Here is an 18,918-nt window from a genome sequence, read left to right on the forward strand (position 1 = left end):
GTCAAGCACTTTCCAAGTGATGCTAAAATCGCCTGGAAAGCGCTTGTCAATCCACATGCGGAAACTCCTGTGAATCCGCATGTATTCTGCAGGAAAAACGCATGCACAATCTGCATGCGTTTTTTCTGCCAGGGAGATGCAGAAATGATGCAGAAATTTTCTGCTTCATTTCTGCATCGTGTGCACATAGCCTAAGTCCTGCTACTTAGTTACTGATACATACTGTTTCCGGAGGTCCGATAACTTTGCAGTAAGAGCTGCGATCTCTCCCAAGGAGCGAAGGATGTCCTCTCTGTCTTTAGGATCCTCACATAACTCTGCAATCTTCTTAGCTTCAGACAGAATGGCTCGAATGTTCTCCTCTCCTTCTGGACCACCATTGGGATCTGCAAGCCAGCTCTGTGCAATGCAAATAAATGGATTTTAGTACAGACTGAAAGGCTTATTTGTATAATAAACCTCCATTAAAAGACAATCTGTCAAGGACGCCTTAAAACACATTAGGTAGTTCGCCAACTGCCCCATGTAGATGCACGCTCGGTGGGTGGTTATACTTGAGCCTTGTGTAAATAGGGGAAATTAAACTGCTCTGGGGAGGCTTCTCTCATGGGAACATCAGAAATCAGGCAGATGACAATCTCAGACATTACAACATACGTTGTTCACATATCCACCTTACAACAATCAAATGGTGGATATGTGGCCAGGAATGCTATTAATTATGGAGCTGAATTATCCTGCTGCTTGTAGTGGCGCCATGTACAATTCTCCTACACAAACCAATTGTAACATCTAGACATGGATTATTAGAGAATCATATTTTCCATACCATCTTATACATCCAAGTTAAATAGGTCAAAAATATTCAAACAACGCAATGACTGAAGGGAATTCGCAGTTCTGTTAACAATGACGGAGGACGAGCTGCAGTTTTCAATAACATTCATTTTACCATTCAATGTACTGGAAAAAGGGGAAAAAAATTCCTAATGGGTTGAAATTTTGCCCAAAAATGCAATTTTTTTTTCTTCTTTTTTTGCGTTTTGTTTTTACCATCTTAATTTTACGGTAAAAACGATCAATATTACTTTCTAGGTCACTACAATTTCGGTGATCCCAAACATGTATAATTTTTTTTATTATTTAAGTGGTGGAAAAAATGTGAAAGTTCAGAAAAAAATTTTTTTGCATCGATTGCTATTTTCCAAGACCTGTAACATTTTTGTTATTTCGTGGCTGGAGTTGTATGACTGCTTGTTTTTTTGTTTATTATTATTGATACAATTTTTGGGTAGCTACGGCTTTTTTATTCCATTTCTTGTGGTGTTGCAGCAACAATAAAAATGCAATTCCGGTGCTTCGATTTTTCTTTCTTTTTAAAAAAATATTTAGATTTGAGAGTCCTCAGTGGTTGATACCTTTTAATGGCTAACTGAACAGATGGTAAATTGCAAGCTTTCGAGACTACGCCGGTCTCTTCATCAGGCTAATATACCAATATACCAAAACATCTGAAGAGTCACATATTTTTAGTCATTATATTTTGTGGTATATCAGCCTGATGAAGAGACCTGCTTAGTCTGGAAAGCTTGCAATTTGCTACCATCTTTTCAGTTAGCCATTAAAAGGTATCAACCACTGAGGACTCTCAAATCTAAATATTTTTCTATCTACTGGCTATCACGGTACAAGAATATATATTTTCCCTATATCTTTCTTTTTAGGGCATTTTCGAATTGAGTTAATTTTATACTTTGATAGGCCAGGCTTTTTCAGACACGGCGACATCACATTTATTTTTAATGGGGGAAGAAGAGTGGATTAAAAAATTTTTGTTTTGGTTCTAAAAAAAAAAATTTTTTCTACATTTTATTTTTTAGTCAATATCACTTATAGTATATACTGCAAAACCACAGAATTTCTGTATATAAAAAAATAAATAAATAAATAAATCACTGCCTCCTATGAATACTAGCCTCCATGTCTTCACACAAGTACTGTAATGGCAGGCACATAGTAACCCATTGGCACACCGGGATTTATTTATTTATTTTTTCCTAAAAGCCACAAGATATTACATATGAAAAATGTCCAGAAGTCTTATAAGAGACTAGTTATTGAACCCGTTCTACGCCCAGGTGGCGAGCATTTTTATTGGTATATGGTCTCCCTTGGTGGTATGCGCTGCCCCCATCCTGTCTCCACCATCCTATCCTGGTATGCATGGCACCCCTCACCTCCAATCCTGGTATGCGTGGCACCCCTCATCCCAAATCCTGACATGCGTGGCATCCCTCATCCCCAATCCTCGTATGCGTGACACCCCTCAACCCCAATCCTCGTATGCATGGCACCCCTCAACCCCAATCCCATCCTCATCCGCCAATACTGGTATGCGTGGTACTCCTCACCCCTATCCCGGTATGCGTGGCACCCCTCACCCCCAATCCCGGTATGCGTGGCACCCTTCACCCTTATCCCGGTATATATGGCACCCCTCGCCCCCCAATCCTGACATGCGTGGTCCCTTCACCCCCCAATCCTGGTCGGTGTGGTACCCCTCACCCCCCAATCCTGGTATGCATGGTCCCCTCACCCCCCAATCCTGATATGTGTGACCCCCTCATCCCCCAATCCTGTTATGCGTGGTACCCATCACCCCCAAATCCTGGTATGCATGGTCCCCTCAGCCCCCAATCCTGGTATGTGTGGCCCCCTCATCCCTTTCACGCTGTACACACATACAAAAAAAAAATAAACACTTATACTCACCTTTCTTCCCTGTGCTCCAGCGCTGCGGTGTCCTGTTCTGCTGGGGGAGGAGTGCGGCGCCGGAGCACCGCGCTGTCCGGCGCCATTTTGCTGAAGACACACTGCAAATGTGTCTTCAGTAAAATGGCGCCGGATAGCGCTATGTGCATGCGCCGATCCAACACCTCTCTCCTGCCCCGACAACGCTCCTCCCGGTCAGGTAAGAATCTAAGCATGGCGCCGGAGATCGCGGTATACGTTCAGTGTCTACGCATACTGCGATCTCCGGCGCCATACACTCCTCTTACCTGTAACGGCTCCATGCTTTCTTCTGTCTGGAGCCAGACTGCGCGTCGTGCATGTGCAGTCTATAAATGCTTCAGACAGAGACACGCATCCCCGGTTATATTATAGATGTTACTCGGTGATGCGTTAAGCAACCTGCTTCTTGGTACTAAACGAGTGAACCAGTAATATCACTTATTCTTTTGGGACATTTTTGATATAGAAAATCTTGTTGTGGCTTTTATGGAAGAAAAATAAATTTTGCACATTTGATGTTCTGGATCCAATTCTTTGTGCCTTATGTTGTGGAGTGGTGATCCTGTGCACAGATGGTGCAGGTAAGCGGATTAACAAATCTACATTTGTCAGAAATTGACAAGCATTTAAGAGGATAAAAGCAGCGGACTGAGCTCAACCTCCCACTGCAGCCATCGTCTGCTGGGAAAGATAAAGGCTCTGCTCCTGAGCCTGTATCATACACAGGGACCCGTCATATGATGGAATAGTACATCATATATTGAATCTTCAAAGGCACAATGCATTATTAGGGCTGGCATCTTGGTGAGGGTGAAGCTGTTGGAGAAGCAGTCAGAAGAGGTCCCTAGATGTGAAGGCTGTGTCAGACATATTCTGGCAAAGTGGAGCACACAGGTTCAGTTGGTGGAAGCCTCACCTGAGCAGCATCGATCCTTTTTCCAATAGCCTGCTTGGAGTTGGTTAGGGCTTCCAGCTTACGGGCAGCGTTCTCTACTTTAGCTGTAAGGATATCTAATCCTTGAGATACTTGCTGTGCTTTTTGCATGGCAGCAGGCGTAGCTCCCTGCCCTCTGTAATGAAGAAAAAAAAAAAAGATATTAAACATATTAACAGCAGATTTTCTATTCCAGAGTGACTGTATGGGCACACCATGTCTTTTAGACCCCGGCGTACCTGCATTGTTTTTGGAGAACAAAACGCTGCAGTGTTTTCCCTGAAGCATATTTGACATTGTTTTGTGTTCTGTGGCAGATTTGGTTTTGTTATATTTTCATATTAAAGATAGTGGTTGAAGAGTGGACCAGGTACTTCTTTTAGCCTCTACACAGCTTTTGAAGCCTGAAGAGGTTAAAGAAGTGACAAAAAAACTTAACGTGCATACAAAGTCGTTCTGACTTTGCAGTACATATGTTCATTCTTTTAGCACTTTCTCAGGCAGGTTCCAGGCAGAACTGAAAAAGACATCGCATGCACTTACCTTAAGGGTGATAGCGTGCATCTCACCAATTCCATCCCATCTCACTCTACATATGGAGTACACAGTGAGCACAAGTAATTGTAAGGGTCCCATACGAGGAACATGAAGATCTGACCTATTTTTATATTTTGAGCAAATTTTCTCAATAATCGAATATTTTAGGTAAAATGATCTAATGTACTTACCTTGCTCTCAGATCAGCAACTTGATCAGTCATTTGGCCTAGAGTCTTGCAGGTCCCCAGGATATCCTTCCTCTCCTTCCCTGCACATAGCTCCCCAACCTTCCCAGCTTCATCTATAATCTGGCGTACAGCTTGTTCTCCTGTATCACCTGCAAAGAGAGGACTGGACAGTACAGCAAAACCAGCAACAAATGTAGAAAATCTTACTTCACTCCAGTATGCACATAAATGCAACCTTCCCAAATGAATGCACCATTTTCAAGTAGCTGCCTTATGGAGACTCCATCTGCCCATTTGCCCAATCAAGGGGAATTCTGCACATGGCAATATCATGGCCTTGTAGAACCTCTCAGAGTTGCATGGAGCAATGATATGTCACCCATATGGGGCATTAATATACCCCCATATGCTTCAACTCTCACAGAGGCATTTGGATTTAGATGTCACACCTCATTTCATAGCATTGTCACGGGTGTGTCAGGTGTGAGACAGTTGCTCTGGATCCTGCTATAGAAGGTCACTGCGCTTGGCATTGCAGACGCCTTCTTGATCCTCTCGTCTCTGTAGTATAGTTATATCCTTTTCCCTTTAGGACCCAGCAGCGACCTCCACCTTCTGCTGCTGATTGACACACCCTTGCATGGTAGTTAAAAAGGCTCAGTTTCCAGAGAGTCGCCGGTGATAGTTCTATATACCTCTGTGCAGGCTTGGAGTACTGGCAGTTGGCTAGTCCCGTCTTTGGTGCCCTTGGAGGACAGTTGGCGTTATCTCTCTGGTGTCTGCTCAAGCTAAGTGTATCCCCTTTGTTTGTTTACCTTGTTGTCTTTAGTTTATAGTGGGGCTGACTAGTGCTCATCCCGTCCCCTCCCTATCTAAGACCTAGCTCTAGGGACATTCAGGGTTTAGATTCCTGCTCGGCGATAGGTGCAGAACCTATATAGGGACGACAGGGTAGGCAGGGTGATATTAGATCGGCCTAGGGGTCTCCACTCTCCCTTTCCCTAGTGTTGGGCTCCCTTCCCTCTCTTCCAGTCATTGTACACTTATTCCTTCCTTCACCTAGCGTTACAAGCATTATATGGTAGTATTTTCCCACGGAGGTGGGGTAACTTTCTCCTATCCTAAAGAGGCTACATGGAGTGCCAAATTTTCAGACTTTTAAATCTTCAAATAGAAGTCCTAAACTTGTAGGCTCGCATCTCTAAGTCCATGAACCAACTCTTCCCAATCGGCAATTAAACAAAACAAACATAAAATATGCTTGTATGTTATTTAGGTCATTTATCTAACCATTAGCTCCATTGTCCAAGACCAGCATACCTACTCAATGAGAAACCAGAAGTACAGAAACGTATTTGATTACTATTAGAGTTGAGCAAAAAGACTCAAGTTGCCCTGGTCCACATCCAGTCTTGTCCTCTGTGGCACATAGGCCATGGCAGTCTTAACATCTGCTTCTGGCATCATGGGTGTCATTGTGCTTACTAGGCCCTACATGATGTCATGACATACCAGGCCACGTGGTGTTCCAATGTAAGTACAAGCTCCCAGGATACCGGGCCGAGAATGCCTGGTGCACAGAGGAACAGGCTTTATGCCAGACCTGGGCAGTGCAAATCTTCTTGCTCAACTCTAATTACTATTAATATTATATATCATTATATATCAAAAAAAGGTTTCAATATTCACAAGTGGAGCTTTCGAACTTCATCCTTACCTGGAGGAGCATTAGGGTCCCTCAGCCAACCCTTCGCCTGATTCATTTTAGAATCAATTAGTGCTAGCGCTCGCTTCATGGCTTCTGTGTCCTATCAGTTCAAAAAAAATTGGACGGGGTTCTTAAAAAATGTTAACCGTTAAATTAGCATCAACCAAACACAAGCTGTCTACAGCAAACTAGTAAAGTGTTGCTTCTCATTACTATGGAACGTGAAGTGTAAAGTTACCATTACTACATATTACCACTGGAATGTCATACATCTGTGCAAGAGTAATGCAGTAATGGCAGCAACAGCCCTCTACCAGGTGTGCTGTCATACTTCACCACGCTTTTTAATGCTCTAAAAAAAAAAAAAAACAGACATGTGCAGCCATATTTAGGAAATATATTGTACCATGTACCCATATGTACTGATCTATAGCATCATACAAGGTAACACATCAAAACAAAATCTTTGTTAGTACATCTGCAATTAAATAGACAGTATTAATATACACATAGCACAAGAGCACAAACTGGATGAGAAAACACCTGGATAACAATGTACACCCTGCAAATTCAATGTCTACCACAAAATGGCAATGTAGAACCACAGGTGCACAATAAATAGTTTATACTGTCATGGAGAAACAACATAAAAAATAAAGTCACGGGATATAAAGAACTAATTGTCTCTATGAATACAGGGGTCCCAAAATAAGCCTCACAGAAATGCTGATAACAATAGCAAAAAGAGTGTAAAGACCCCTGAAGCCGGATCATAACCCGGAGTTATCAGAGTATTCCAGCCTCCGCGGTAGAACAGGGAGCCGGGCCCACCACACTCACGAGCTTCCACATGTGGTGAGAAGGCTCCCGGCTGATGGAAATACCTTATTTCGGATTTGTGGTTATACACTGTCGTCTCGTGGTAAACATTGAATTTGTAGGGTGTACATTAACCCACACGTTTGTGAAGTCAATTAGAGCCTTATATCCTTTGGCTTTACTTTGATATATTATTTTCCTTTCCATCAAAATGCTTACGCAAGAAAAACAGGGCAGGACAGGGGTGGAATAGGGGAATAGGAGCACAACGCCACCGCTGGACTAATCCACGACGAGCAGTGGCACACCTTAAGTCACAAGTCTTCCTCCAGTCCTTATGGTGAGGTGCATGGAGTGACACGCCATTTGTCAGACACTCCTGATTCATTAAGTAGCATGTTCCTCTTTAAGAAATCAGGAGCATCGGACTCCTACACATCTCCTCATCAAGATCAGCGATTTTCTCAGGACCTTCATCTTTTGCAATTGTTCCGATACACTGCCATCTTGTGGTAGACATTGAATTTGCTGGGTGTACACACTTGTCCAGGTGTTTTTTCATCCAGTTTTGTCTGTGTTCTGGTGATGTCTCTGATCTAATAAGGTTTGTGTTGCATTAATAAAGATGTGGTTTTATCTCAGATCTGTGCCTTTCACCTCTGTCATTTCATTTTTTTTTTTGCTGTATAGAATGGGTCAACAAAATTGCTATACATTTCTGATTACAACCAACAGCATTTTAACATGGTGGTAAAAAGTTGAAAATATTCTTTCAAATATTGGTATAAAGCATTCCAAATGAGGGATGGCCATTTAAAATGCCACTAGCACGTCATTACATTGGTAAAGAGGTTTTCTCATGAAGACAACCCTGGCCATATGCGCCATTGTGGCAAATGAATGTCTTACCAGGAGTTTCCCCCTCTTAGGAACCCCACCCCCACCTTATATGAGCAAGGGCCCCTCAGAGCTTCCCTTTCTGCCAAGAAACCAATTACTATATTCAATCTGGCTCTAATCCAAAATCAATTGTCCGTGATGGGACAACCCTATTAAATTAAAGTAACTGCAAAAAAAATTCGGATCTGTGAACAACAAACAATTGTGATAAAGTTAGAACTTTGCTACATGGCCTATAATGTAAAGCAACTCCAATAAACCGGGCACAAGAGGTCACCATCATCCACACTGCAAATAAACGCGTTCACAGACACAGCAGTACCAGCCCGGAATTATAGGACTATAGTGTATTGTGGAAGTAGCCAGGCAGTCTACAATCTGTTCATTCACGTATTAGAATATACAAAGCAGGAAATGGAATGGTATGGTATCTATGAAGGACTACAAAGCAGTTATGTATGAAGAGCTTAAAGAGTAACCAGTGTTTCAACTCGCTTTTTATATATATATATATATATATATATATATATATATATATATATATAATCATAAATCAATCATACACATGAAGATAGGCAACTTTGTAATATATTTTTTCAGAGAAATCTGCTTCTTTCTCATCCTGGATGGATCATTCATACACAAAATTCTTAATTCCTGGGTAAAATCTATATTCAGTGATTGCAAATTTTCCCATTACGGAGATAGGAGATGGTAGTTGATGCTTATCAAGTTCATTTCAGGAGAACCTGCAGTAGAATGTCTGTCTGCCTCTAGTGCCTCCCTTCTCCATAGAATTTTATAAGCACCAACTGTCATCTGCTCTCTCAGTAATCGGAAAATCTATCTTCCCGAACACAGATTTTACCTCAGAATTGAGAATGACTTATCAGTCCAGAAGGAGAAAGAAGCAGATTTCTCTAAGACATATTATAGGGTCTTATTTTCACATGTACTATTGATTAATGAAATCAATTATAACAACGATTACTGTTTAAATATTTCTGTAGGTTTCATTTAACATACACTAAACCGAAGCAAAAATATTTTTTTAAACTATAAAAAGCCAGAGAAAAAATATTTTGCTAATTTAGTGCAAACTATATACGGTACCCATTATTCTGAACCTTAAAATATTAGAAAAAACAACAACACAGAGCTATGTACAAAGTTGCATATAAACCTCATATTGTCAAGTTAAGGCAAAAAAAATAAATCATTAAATTAACTACATTTAATACCAAACCAATAAAAATACATAATGCACTGCACTCTTGTTAACAGGGCATGCTGCCTATGTAGACATCTTACCTTCTAAACCCCAGAACATAAAAATAAAGAAAAGAGAGACCATGTGAAAAAAGAACAAATTATGTTGACATATCTTTTCACATTAGGATTTAAGAAAACAAATGACTATATTATATATGACTATGATGGCACATGAGTCAGCCCATCGGCTTGGTTCACTTTTTGTACTAGACTTTTCTGGCTTCTTGCATTAGCTGCAGCAGAATACATGGTGTAATATCAGAGCATGATGGGCATCACATTTATTTAGGTAATACATCACATATAGAGATTCCTGCCCATATATGATTTTATAGTCATCTATGCCAAAATAATGTCAATATCTAAAATGGTTATAATTAAACAAAACTCTGCTCTGACGATTGTACATACTCACACATTATACCATACAGTGCTTATAAAGCGTCTCACCTTGCTGGCCCAGGCATCCTCATCCCATGAAGTAAGCTGCAATACCCGTATAATTTCATTGATTTCTGTACTCATTTTCTCCACAGTAAAATTGCGATTTTTTAAAGCTTCCTCGATACCTTGACTGCGCGAGTTCTTAGTTGTTACAAAGATCTTCATAGCTGAGAAAAAGAAGGAGGACAACATAAAATTCCTTTCATTCCGGAACCAAAAATTCCTTTTTCCAATAAAGAATAAGTATTATTGGACAATCCTAGGGAAGACAAAATTGCCATAAGCAAGAGAAGAAGAAAATCTCCATCAAGACGGCCAACCTAGGCCAGATACATACCAGAGATGAGAACTGGCAGAAGATCTTTGACGGTATTCATAGAATTTACTAGCATGATACGATGTTCTTGGTGGGTGAGCTCTTGCTGACGTTCATCAATCATCTTCGCCATCTTTGTCATTCCTTGGGAAAGATACAATAGCGCTTAGCCAAGTGAACTGCATTTAACTACATGTAACATTACAGATGGACCCGTTTTCCTTGTCAAAGCCTATTCTATGCAGATTATTTGATAACCATAACTAACACCTCTATAATCCGAACCTCCACACCTACCAGTTGTCTGGAATACACTAACCGGGACCATTTGATTTACTCCCAGTATCAATAGTTTTAAGCGTGCCATAAAAAGACATCTCTATAGGATGGTCCATCACCTCGCCTCACTAATATAAATATTTCCTGTTCTCCTTTCCTAATTTTCCTTAGAATCTAGTCCCACTTATCTGTTCCCATACCCTCCATGCACTCAGCAACACTTTGTATCTACTTGGAAAGATCCTGGCTGATGACCGGATCTTGCACCATTATTGGAATGCCCCTCTTTATTAGGATGGCTGGACCAAGTACGACATGTGCTTTTTACCTTTTGTGTCCCCCTATTTCCTTATAGATTGTAGCTTACGAGCAGGGTCCTCAAACCTCTTGGTATGTGTTACTTAGCAATGTCTGATCGCCTGGAAATGTCCACGCTTAATTGTAAAGTGCTGTGGAATATCTTGACACTATAGAAATAAAATCATCATCATTTAATCCACTCCTCCTGTCCTGCTAAAGTCCTTAGTGCCTAGTTCCAGGACACAAAAGGGTGATTTTTTTGACAGCTTTACATGGGGATCGATTTTCAGAATTTGGGCAAGAACTGCACTTAGCATAAGTCTTAGCTATAATAAATCAAGTAATCTGCTAGTTAAATACCAAGTCCTCTCGCAATGAACATATTATTTTCCATTTAATCCAGGTTAGAGGGGGAAAAAAACAAAAACTGATTTTCACTTACCTGGCCCCAAGTTTTTTGTGTAAGTGACCAGATCCTCCATGCTCTCCACCACCTCTGCCACCGTCAGATACTCCAGTATACCTTTGCACACTCTGATGATTTTCCTTACCTGTATAAATGAAAGTGCAGTGATTACTTTCCATCTCGTGGTCATACAAATGTAATGACAATTTATAAATTTACACTTTACCTGTGAGAAACTATGAATATATTAGAAAGTTTCAAGCCATTGCAGGCAGAATACTTTATGTTGTGTTCCACATATCAAGATTTACTAAATGAAACAGATAAATCGGCTGTCGGCACGTAAAATTGGTCTCAGAAACTGTAACTATATACATTATAGTACTTATTGGGACTGCGATAGAAGCTTCTATCACATGTCCATTTCCAGGCAGGAGGCAAGGTGCTACTATGGGCCACAGATGGTTACTAGACAACTTGTGTATCCCATCTCGAATTCTTTATGTTTTCGTATGTGTAAGCCTTTTCAGCTTTGCCCATACATTTTCAATAGGATTGAAATCAGGGCTTTGTGATGGCCACTCCAAAACATTGCTATCTTTAAGCCACTTTGTTACCATTTTGACAGTATGCTTTGGGTCATTGTCCATTTGGAAGACCCATTTCCGCCCAAGCTTTAAGTTCCTGGCTAATTTCTTGAGATGTTGCTTCAGTATTGTGGTAATATTAATTGACCTAAAACGGGAAAGGTTTATTCTGATTTCATGACAGATGTTGAGAAAAACAAGCATGTGTGTCTTTTTATTTAGTGTATGTAAACCTCTGATTTATATACTCCTTTATATAAATAGGACTGTAAGACAGCCCCCCCCCTCACTTTCCTCCAAAATTTTGAAGGAAAAAAGTGTGTCTTATAGTCCGAAAAATACAGTACATATACACACACACCCTATATATTCTGCCAAAGTCGCTTCAAATGTGATGTGGTCCTTAAAATTATGGTTTTGTAAATTTTGTTGAAAAAATTAGAAATTGCTGAACTTAACCCTTCTAACTTCCTAACAAAAACAAAATATGTTTAAAAAATGATGCAGATGTAAAGGAGACAAGTGGTAAATGTTAGTTATTAACTATTTTGTGTGACATATCTCTCTGATTTAAGGGCATAAGAATTAAAAGTTTGAAAATTGCTAAATGCTCACCAAATTTCCGATATTTTCACAAATAAACGCAAAAAATATAGAACACATTTTACCACTATCATGAAGTACAATATGTCACACAAAAAAAAAAAAAAAATCTGAGAATCAGGGGGATCCGTTGAAGCGTTCCAGAGTTATTGCCATATAAAGTGACAGTGGTCAGAATTTCAAAAATTTGGCCTGGTCAGGAAGGTCAAAATTGGCTCAGTCACTAAGGGGTTAAGATTATTGTACTTGTTTTATATTATGTACACCCCTTTTCACATGTAAAGCGCCATGGAATAAATGGAATAATAAGATTAATAAATAATAATAGATTAGGAGGGAGGGGGGTACATGCCCCCCTCACTAGGGGCTTCAGAGATTTTAATACTTTCTATGATAACCGTATATAAAAATACTTGTCTCCCTAAAGCACCTCTCTGCTGGCTGAATTTTTGTTATGGTTAATGTGAAAAAGTAAATAGAATACAACAGGACAGATACAGTAAACCTTTCATCAAGGAAAGCAGACACCCCTAAAAGACAGCGGACATCCCCATCACCAGACCCACAACAATTAGTATCGACAAGTGCCGATGGTGGACGGGCTCTCGCACACAGATCTGTGTCACTTTCAGATTTATTGCGTTCCACTGCAGCCAAGTGTAGTGGTTGGCACCCCATGGTGACCAGAACCAGCTACAATGCTCGGGCGCAGAGTTTCGCCAGTGGTACTACCGAATCTGTGTATGACAGCCCAACCCTTGTTGTCATAAGGTGGGATCTTTTGAGTGTGACTCTTTGGGGAGTGTGCTTTCCTTGATGACAGGTCCTGCTGTACTCTAGTCACTTTTTTTTACATACATACATACATACATACAGGTAGCTGCTTGGACACTTATTGAACTGTAAATGGGGTTTATTTTTGGAGTAGGGTTTATATTTCAAGCATACTCCAAAAATCCTAAAAAAAAAAAAAAAAAATCATACTAAGGCCTATTTTAGGCGTAGAGCTTATATTCAAGGAAACACGGCACCAACACAAAGCAGCAAGTGTTTTTGACGTGTAGAGGAAATGATACATTTTTTTTTTTCTTTTTGAATATTTTAAAAATATAAATCTGAAAATTGTGACGTGAATTTGTATTCAGCCCCCCTGAGTCAATACTTTGCAGGACCACCTTTCACTGCAGTTACTGCTGCAAGTCTTACCCAGTCTTCTTTGCAAACCAGCTCTAGCTCCGTGAGATTGGATGAAGAGAGTCTGAACAGCAATTTACAAGTTTTGCCATAGATTCTCAATGGGATTTAAGTCTGGACTGTGATTGGGCCATTCACACACATTAATATGCTTTGATCTAAACCATTCCTTTGTAGCTCTGGCAGTATGTTTAGGGTCGTAGTCCTACTGAAAGGTGAACCAACGCCCCAGTCTCAAGTTTTGTAAGCCGCTAACAGGTTTTCCTCCAGTATTATCCTATATTTAGCTCCATCCATCTACCTCGTCACTGCTGAAGAAAAGCATCCCCACAACATAATGCTGCCATCACATTGTTTGACGAGAAGGATGGTGTTTTTAGGGTTATGTAGTGTTAGTTTTCTGCCACCCAGTTTTGCATTTAGCCTAAAAAGTTCTACTCTGGTCTCATCTGACATGAGCGCCTTCTTCCACATGCTAGCTGTGTTCCCTACATGGCTTGCTTTCAAAAATGGCTTTTTTGTTGCCACTTTTCAATAAAGGCCAGATTTGTGGACAATAAGTCTAATAGTTGTCCTGTGGACAGATTCTCCCACCTGAGCTGTGGATCTCTGCAGCTCCTCCAGAGTGACCATGGGCCTCTTGGCTGCTTCTCTAATTAGTGTTCTCCTTGCTTGGGATCTCAGTTTAGGTGGACGGTCATGTCTTGGTAGGCTTGTAGTTGAGCCATACTCCATACTTCCATTTTTGGATGATGGATTAAACAGTGCTTAAGTGCTTGGGCTATTTTTACATATATTTTATTTATTTTTTTCTAATAACCTAACCCTGCTTTATTCTTCTCCAAAACTTTATTCCTGACCTGTCTGGGGTGTTCCTTGGTTTTCATGATGCTGTTTGATCCCTTAAGTTCTCAAACAAACCTCTGATGCATCCACAGAAAAGATGTAGTTATACTGAGAATAAATTATACACAGGTAGACTCAATTTACTAATTATGTAACTTTTGGAGGTAATTGGTCACTTTGGATTTTATATAGGGAAATAAGACTAGAGGGGGCTAAATACACTGCTCAAAAAAATAAAGGGAACACTTAAACAACAGAATATAACTCCAAGTAAATCAAACTTCTGTGAAATCAAACTGTCCACTTAGGAAGCAACACTGATTGACAATCAATTTCACATGCTGCTATGCAAATGGAATAGACAATAGATGGAAATTATTGGCAATTATCAAGACACCCTCAATAAAGGAGTGGTTCTGCAGGTGGGGACCACAGACCACATCTCAGTACCAATGCTTTCTGGCTGATGTTTTGGTCACTTTTGAATGTTGGTTGTCCTTTCACACTCGTGGTAGCATGAGACGGACTCTACAACCCACAGAAGTTGCTCAGGTAGTGCAGCTCATCCAGGATGGCACCTCAATGCCAGCTGTGGCAAGAAGGTTTGCTGTGTCTGTCAGCATAGTGTCCAGAGGCTGGAGGCGCTACCAGGAGACAGGTCAGTACACCAGGAGATGCGGAGAGGGCCGTAAGAAGGCAACAACCCAGCAGCAGGACCACTACCTCCGCCTTTGTGCAAGGAGGAACAGAAGGAGCGCTGCCAGAGCCCTGCAAAATGACCTCCAGCAGGCCACAAATGTGCATGTGTCTGCACAAACTGTTAGAAACCGACTCCATGAGGGTGGTATGAGGGCCCGACATCCACAGATGGGGGCTGTGCTCACAGCCCAACACCGTGCAGGACTCTTGGCATTTGCCACAGAACACCAGGATTGGCAAAGTCGCCACTGGCGCCCTGTGCTCTTCACAGATGAAAGCAGGTTCACACTGAGCACATGTGACAGACGTGACAGAGTCTGGAGACGCAGTGGAGAGCGATCTGCTGCCTGCAACATCCTTCAGCATGACCGGTTTGGCCGTCGGTCAGTAATGGTGTGGGATGGCATTTCTTTGGAGGGCCGCACAGCCCTCCATGTGCTCGCCAGAGGTAGCCTGACTGCCATTAGGTACCGAGATCAGATCCTCAGACCCCTTGTGAGACCATATGCTGGTGCCGTTGGCCCTGGGTTCCTCCTAATGCAGGACAATGCCAGACCTCATGTGGCTGGAGTGTGTCAGCAGTTCCTGCAAGATGAAGGCATTGAAGCTATGGATTGGCCCGCCTGTTCCCCAGACCTGAATCTGATTGAGCACATATGGGACATCATGTCTCACTCCATCCACCAACGTTACGTTGCACCACAGACTGTCCAGGAGTTGGCGGATGCTTTAGTCACAGGTCTGGGAGGAGATCCCACAGGAGACCATCCACAACCTCATCAGGAGCATGCCCAGGCATTGTAGGGAGGTCACACACAATACTGAGCCTCATTTTGACTTGTTTTAAGGACATTACATCAAAGTTGGATCAGCCTGTAGTGTGTTTTTCCACTTTAATTTTGGGGGTGACTCCAAATCCAGGCCTCCATTGGTTAATAAATTTGATTTCCATTGATTATTTTTGTGTGATTTTGTTATCAGCACATTCAACTTTGTACAGAACAAAGTATTCAATGAGAATATTTCATTCATTCAGATCTAGGATGTGTTATTTGAGTGTTCCCTTTATTTTTTTGAGCAGTGTACAAATACACGTCACAATTTTCAGAATAATTAAAGAACCATGTATCATTTCCTTTACACTTCACAAATACTTGCTACTTTGTGTTGGTATATCGTATTAGATCCCAATAACATACATTTAAAGTTTATGGACGTAATGTCAAAAAAAAGAGTGGAAAAGTTCACAGGGTATTAACACTTTTTCAAGGCATTGCGTAACATTATATATTTTCTTAGTAGCCAAAGCTCCCAGTTTAACTCTTTCTGACATGGGACGTATCCATAAGTCCCTGTGGCCTGGTACTTGCCAACATGGAACGTATGGATATGTCTCAGTGATTTAGTGTGCACAGAAGCTGAGCGTGCGCGATCGCCACCGGTTGTCTGCTGATTCTGACAGCTGACACCCGGCACAGAGTGCCAGAAGCGGTGCGGGGTTCCGATGGTTATCAAGGTGACTAGATGTCGTCATGATGACATCCGGGTCACCAGAGATAGGAAAGTTGCCAGATCATGCGCAGTGCATGATTTGTCAACTTTCTGTCAGTGCAGAACGGACATCTTGTATAGTATAGGAATGCTGCTGCATCCCTATACTATGCTAGTACTACTTCCACACATTTAGATCCATAATGCTTTTATTCTTAAGCCAACGGAGCTGGATGAGGGCTTGTCTCTTCTCGAATGAGCCATCGTGTCCAACATTACCATTTTGTTGTGTGCCGCTTTTTGATTGTTATTTTTATTAAATTTATTCGGTGTGGAGATAAACATATAAAACAATTCTGACAATTTCTTCTGTTTTTTCATAGCATTTCCCACACAGTAAAGTATAAGGCCCCTTTCACACATCTGAGTCTCCGGTACGTGTGGTGACAGTATTCACATGTACCGTAGACACTTACACATGTAGACCCATTTAAATGAATGGGTCTGCGCACATCAGTGTGTCTCCACTGACTATGTCAGTGAGCAAAACACGCTGACATGTCCATTTTTTTCCAGCAGCACGGACCACAAAACGTCCCACACACGTGCACACTGATAACACGCGGATAGCATCTGTGTGTCATTTGTGTGACAAGTACTGGCACCTGAGAAAAAGCGGTTCAGTTTGCGCTGTTCCCAGGTGCCAAGTGCTGAAGGCAGCTCACATCATTGTCGCCTGGTCTCCCTGAGATCAGCGCGACCAGGCGATAATGATGGAAGTTGTAGTCCACACCCGCAGTGTACATTGTGTGCTAAATAAAGAATTAAATTAAAAAAACTGCATGGGATCCCACCGATTTTTCATAACCAGCAGAGGGAAAGCCAACCACTGTGAGCTGATATTAATAGCCATGCCATGGAAAGAGACCATTAGCCCTAAATGTTTTAGGCAATTAATAACAGCTCACAGCTGTTTGCTTACAGGGAGACCTCAGAAAAAAATTGAGGTAGGGTCCCCCTATAAAATTCTAACCAGAAAAGTCTAAGCAGACGCTGTGGGCTGATATTAATAGCCAGGGAAGGAGCCATTGATATTGGCTCCCCTCCCAGGCTAATATCAGGCCTCAACGGCCACAGAAATGGGGCATCGCCTCACTCTTCCCATTTGCCCTGGTGCTGTGGCAAGTGGGGTAATAGGGTTACATAGTTACATAGTTAGTAAAGCCGAATAAAGACTTGCGTCCATCAAGTTCGACCTGTTAGTTCTGTAATTGCTAAAGTTGATCCAGAGGAGGGCAAAAACCCCAAATGATTTAGCCAATCTTCACCTGAGGAAAAATTCCCTCCCGACTCTGAAACCAGCAGTCAGAATAAATCCCTGTATCAACCTACTATTTTATTCTATTTTTAAGTATATGCAGAAATCTGCCTGGTATCTAGAAAAGCATCCAGTCCCCGCTTGAACTGGTTTAGTGAATCCGACATTACCGTCTCCTCACTCAGTGAATTCCATATTCTCACTGCTCTTACCGTAAAGAACCCCTTCCTATGCTGGTGCTGAAACCTTTTCTCTTCCAGTCTTAGTGAGTGCCCTCTTGTTACCGTAATATCCCTCCTTTTGAACAAATCCCGGGCAAGGTCTCTATACTGTCCCCTAACATATTTGTACACATTTATTATGTCCCCCCTCAACCTTCTCTTTTCCAGGCTGAATAGTCCTAGTTTTGCCAACCTCTCTGGGTATTGCAGTCCCTCCATTCCCCTTATTAATTTTGATGCCCTCCTTTGTACCTTTTCAAGCTCATTTATATCCTTTCTATATATTGGGGCCCATAACTGAGCACAGTATTCCAAGTGTGGTCTGACCAGTGCTTTGTACAGTGGAAGAACAATGTTCTCATCCTTTGCAGCTATACCCCTTCTGATACATCCCATTACCCTGTTTGCCCTTACAGCAGCGGCCTGACTTTGGGCACTCCAATTTAGTTTGCTATCAATCAAGATGCCCAAGTCCTTCTCCATCTCTGAATGCCCCAATGATTTCCCATTCAGTGAGTACTGGTGACTTCCATTTTTCCTTCCCATATGTATGACCTTACATTTCTCCTCGTTAAACCTCATTTGCCATTTAATGCTCCACCTACCCAGCTTATCCAAATCCCTCTGTAGGTCTTCACTATCCTCTTTTGTATTAATTGTTTTACATAACTTTGTGTCATCTGCAAATATTGATATTTTACTATTTATCCCGTTGACTATGTCGTTAATAAAGATATTAAATAACATTGGGCCTAGTACAGACCCCTGTGGTACCCCACTAGTGACGCTTACCCAATCTGAGTATATTCCATTTATAACCACCCTCTGCCTTCTATCCTTTAGCCAGTTAGCTACCCACTTGCAGACATTTTCGCCCAGCCCCATCATTCTCATTTTGTATACCAACCTATTATGTGGCACGCTATCGAACGCTTTTGAGAAGTCGAGATACACGACATCCACTGGTTCCCCCTGATCTACTCGAGAGCTAACCTCCTCGTAGAAGTCAATCAGGTTTGTTTGGCAGGAGCGATTCCTCATGAATCCATGTTGGTTCGGGG

The 18,918-nt window shown here is 41.5% G+C and overlaps 1 protein-coding gene across 2 annotated transcripts in view; it reads right to left on the minus strand.

Annotated features, from left to right (window-relative positions):
* The window catches only part of VCL (vinculin), a 137,804-nt gene that overhangs the window by 60,493 nt on the left and 58,393 nt on the right, over window positions 1-18,918 (minus strand). For both annotated transcript variants that reach the window (XM_073686080.1, XM_073686079.1), the window contains exons 4-10: window positions 10,935-11,043; window positions 9,935-10,057; window positions 9,604-9,764; window positions 6,172-6,262; window positions 4,456-4,603; window positions 3,710-3,863; window positions 224-399 (exon numbers count right to left, since the gene is read on the minus strand). In XM_073686080.1, the coding sequence (XP_073542181.1) occupies window positions 224-399; window positions 3,710-3,863; window positions 4,456-4,603; window positions 6,172-6,262; window positions 9,604-9,764; window positions 9,935-10,057; window positions 10,935-11,043 (962 nt within the window). The remainder of the gene's footprint in view (window positions 1-223; window positions 400-3,709; window positions 3,864-4,455; window positions 4,604-6,171; window positions 6,263-9,603; window positions 9,765-9,934; window positions 10,058-10,934; window positions 11,044-18,918) is intronic.

The sequence above is a fragment of the Phyllobates terribilis genome, unplaced genomic scaffold (genome assembly GCF_046119375.1).
Source record: "Phyllobates terribilis strain yellow unplaced genomic scaffold, ASM4611937v1 Scaffold_5__5_contigs__length_657084704, whole genome shotgun sequence".
NCBI classification, from domain to species: Eukaryota; Metazoa; Chordata; class Amphibia; order Anura; family Dendrobatidae; genus Phyllobates; species Phyllobates terribilis.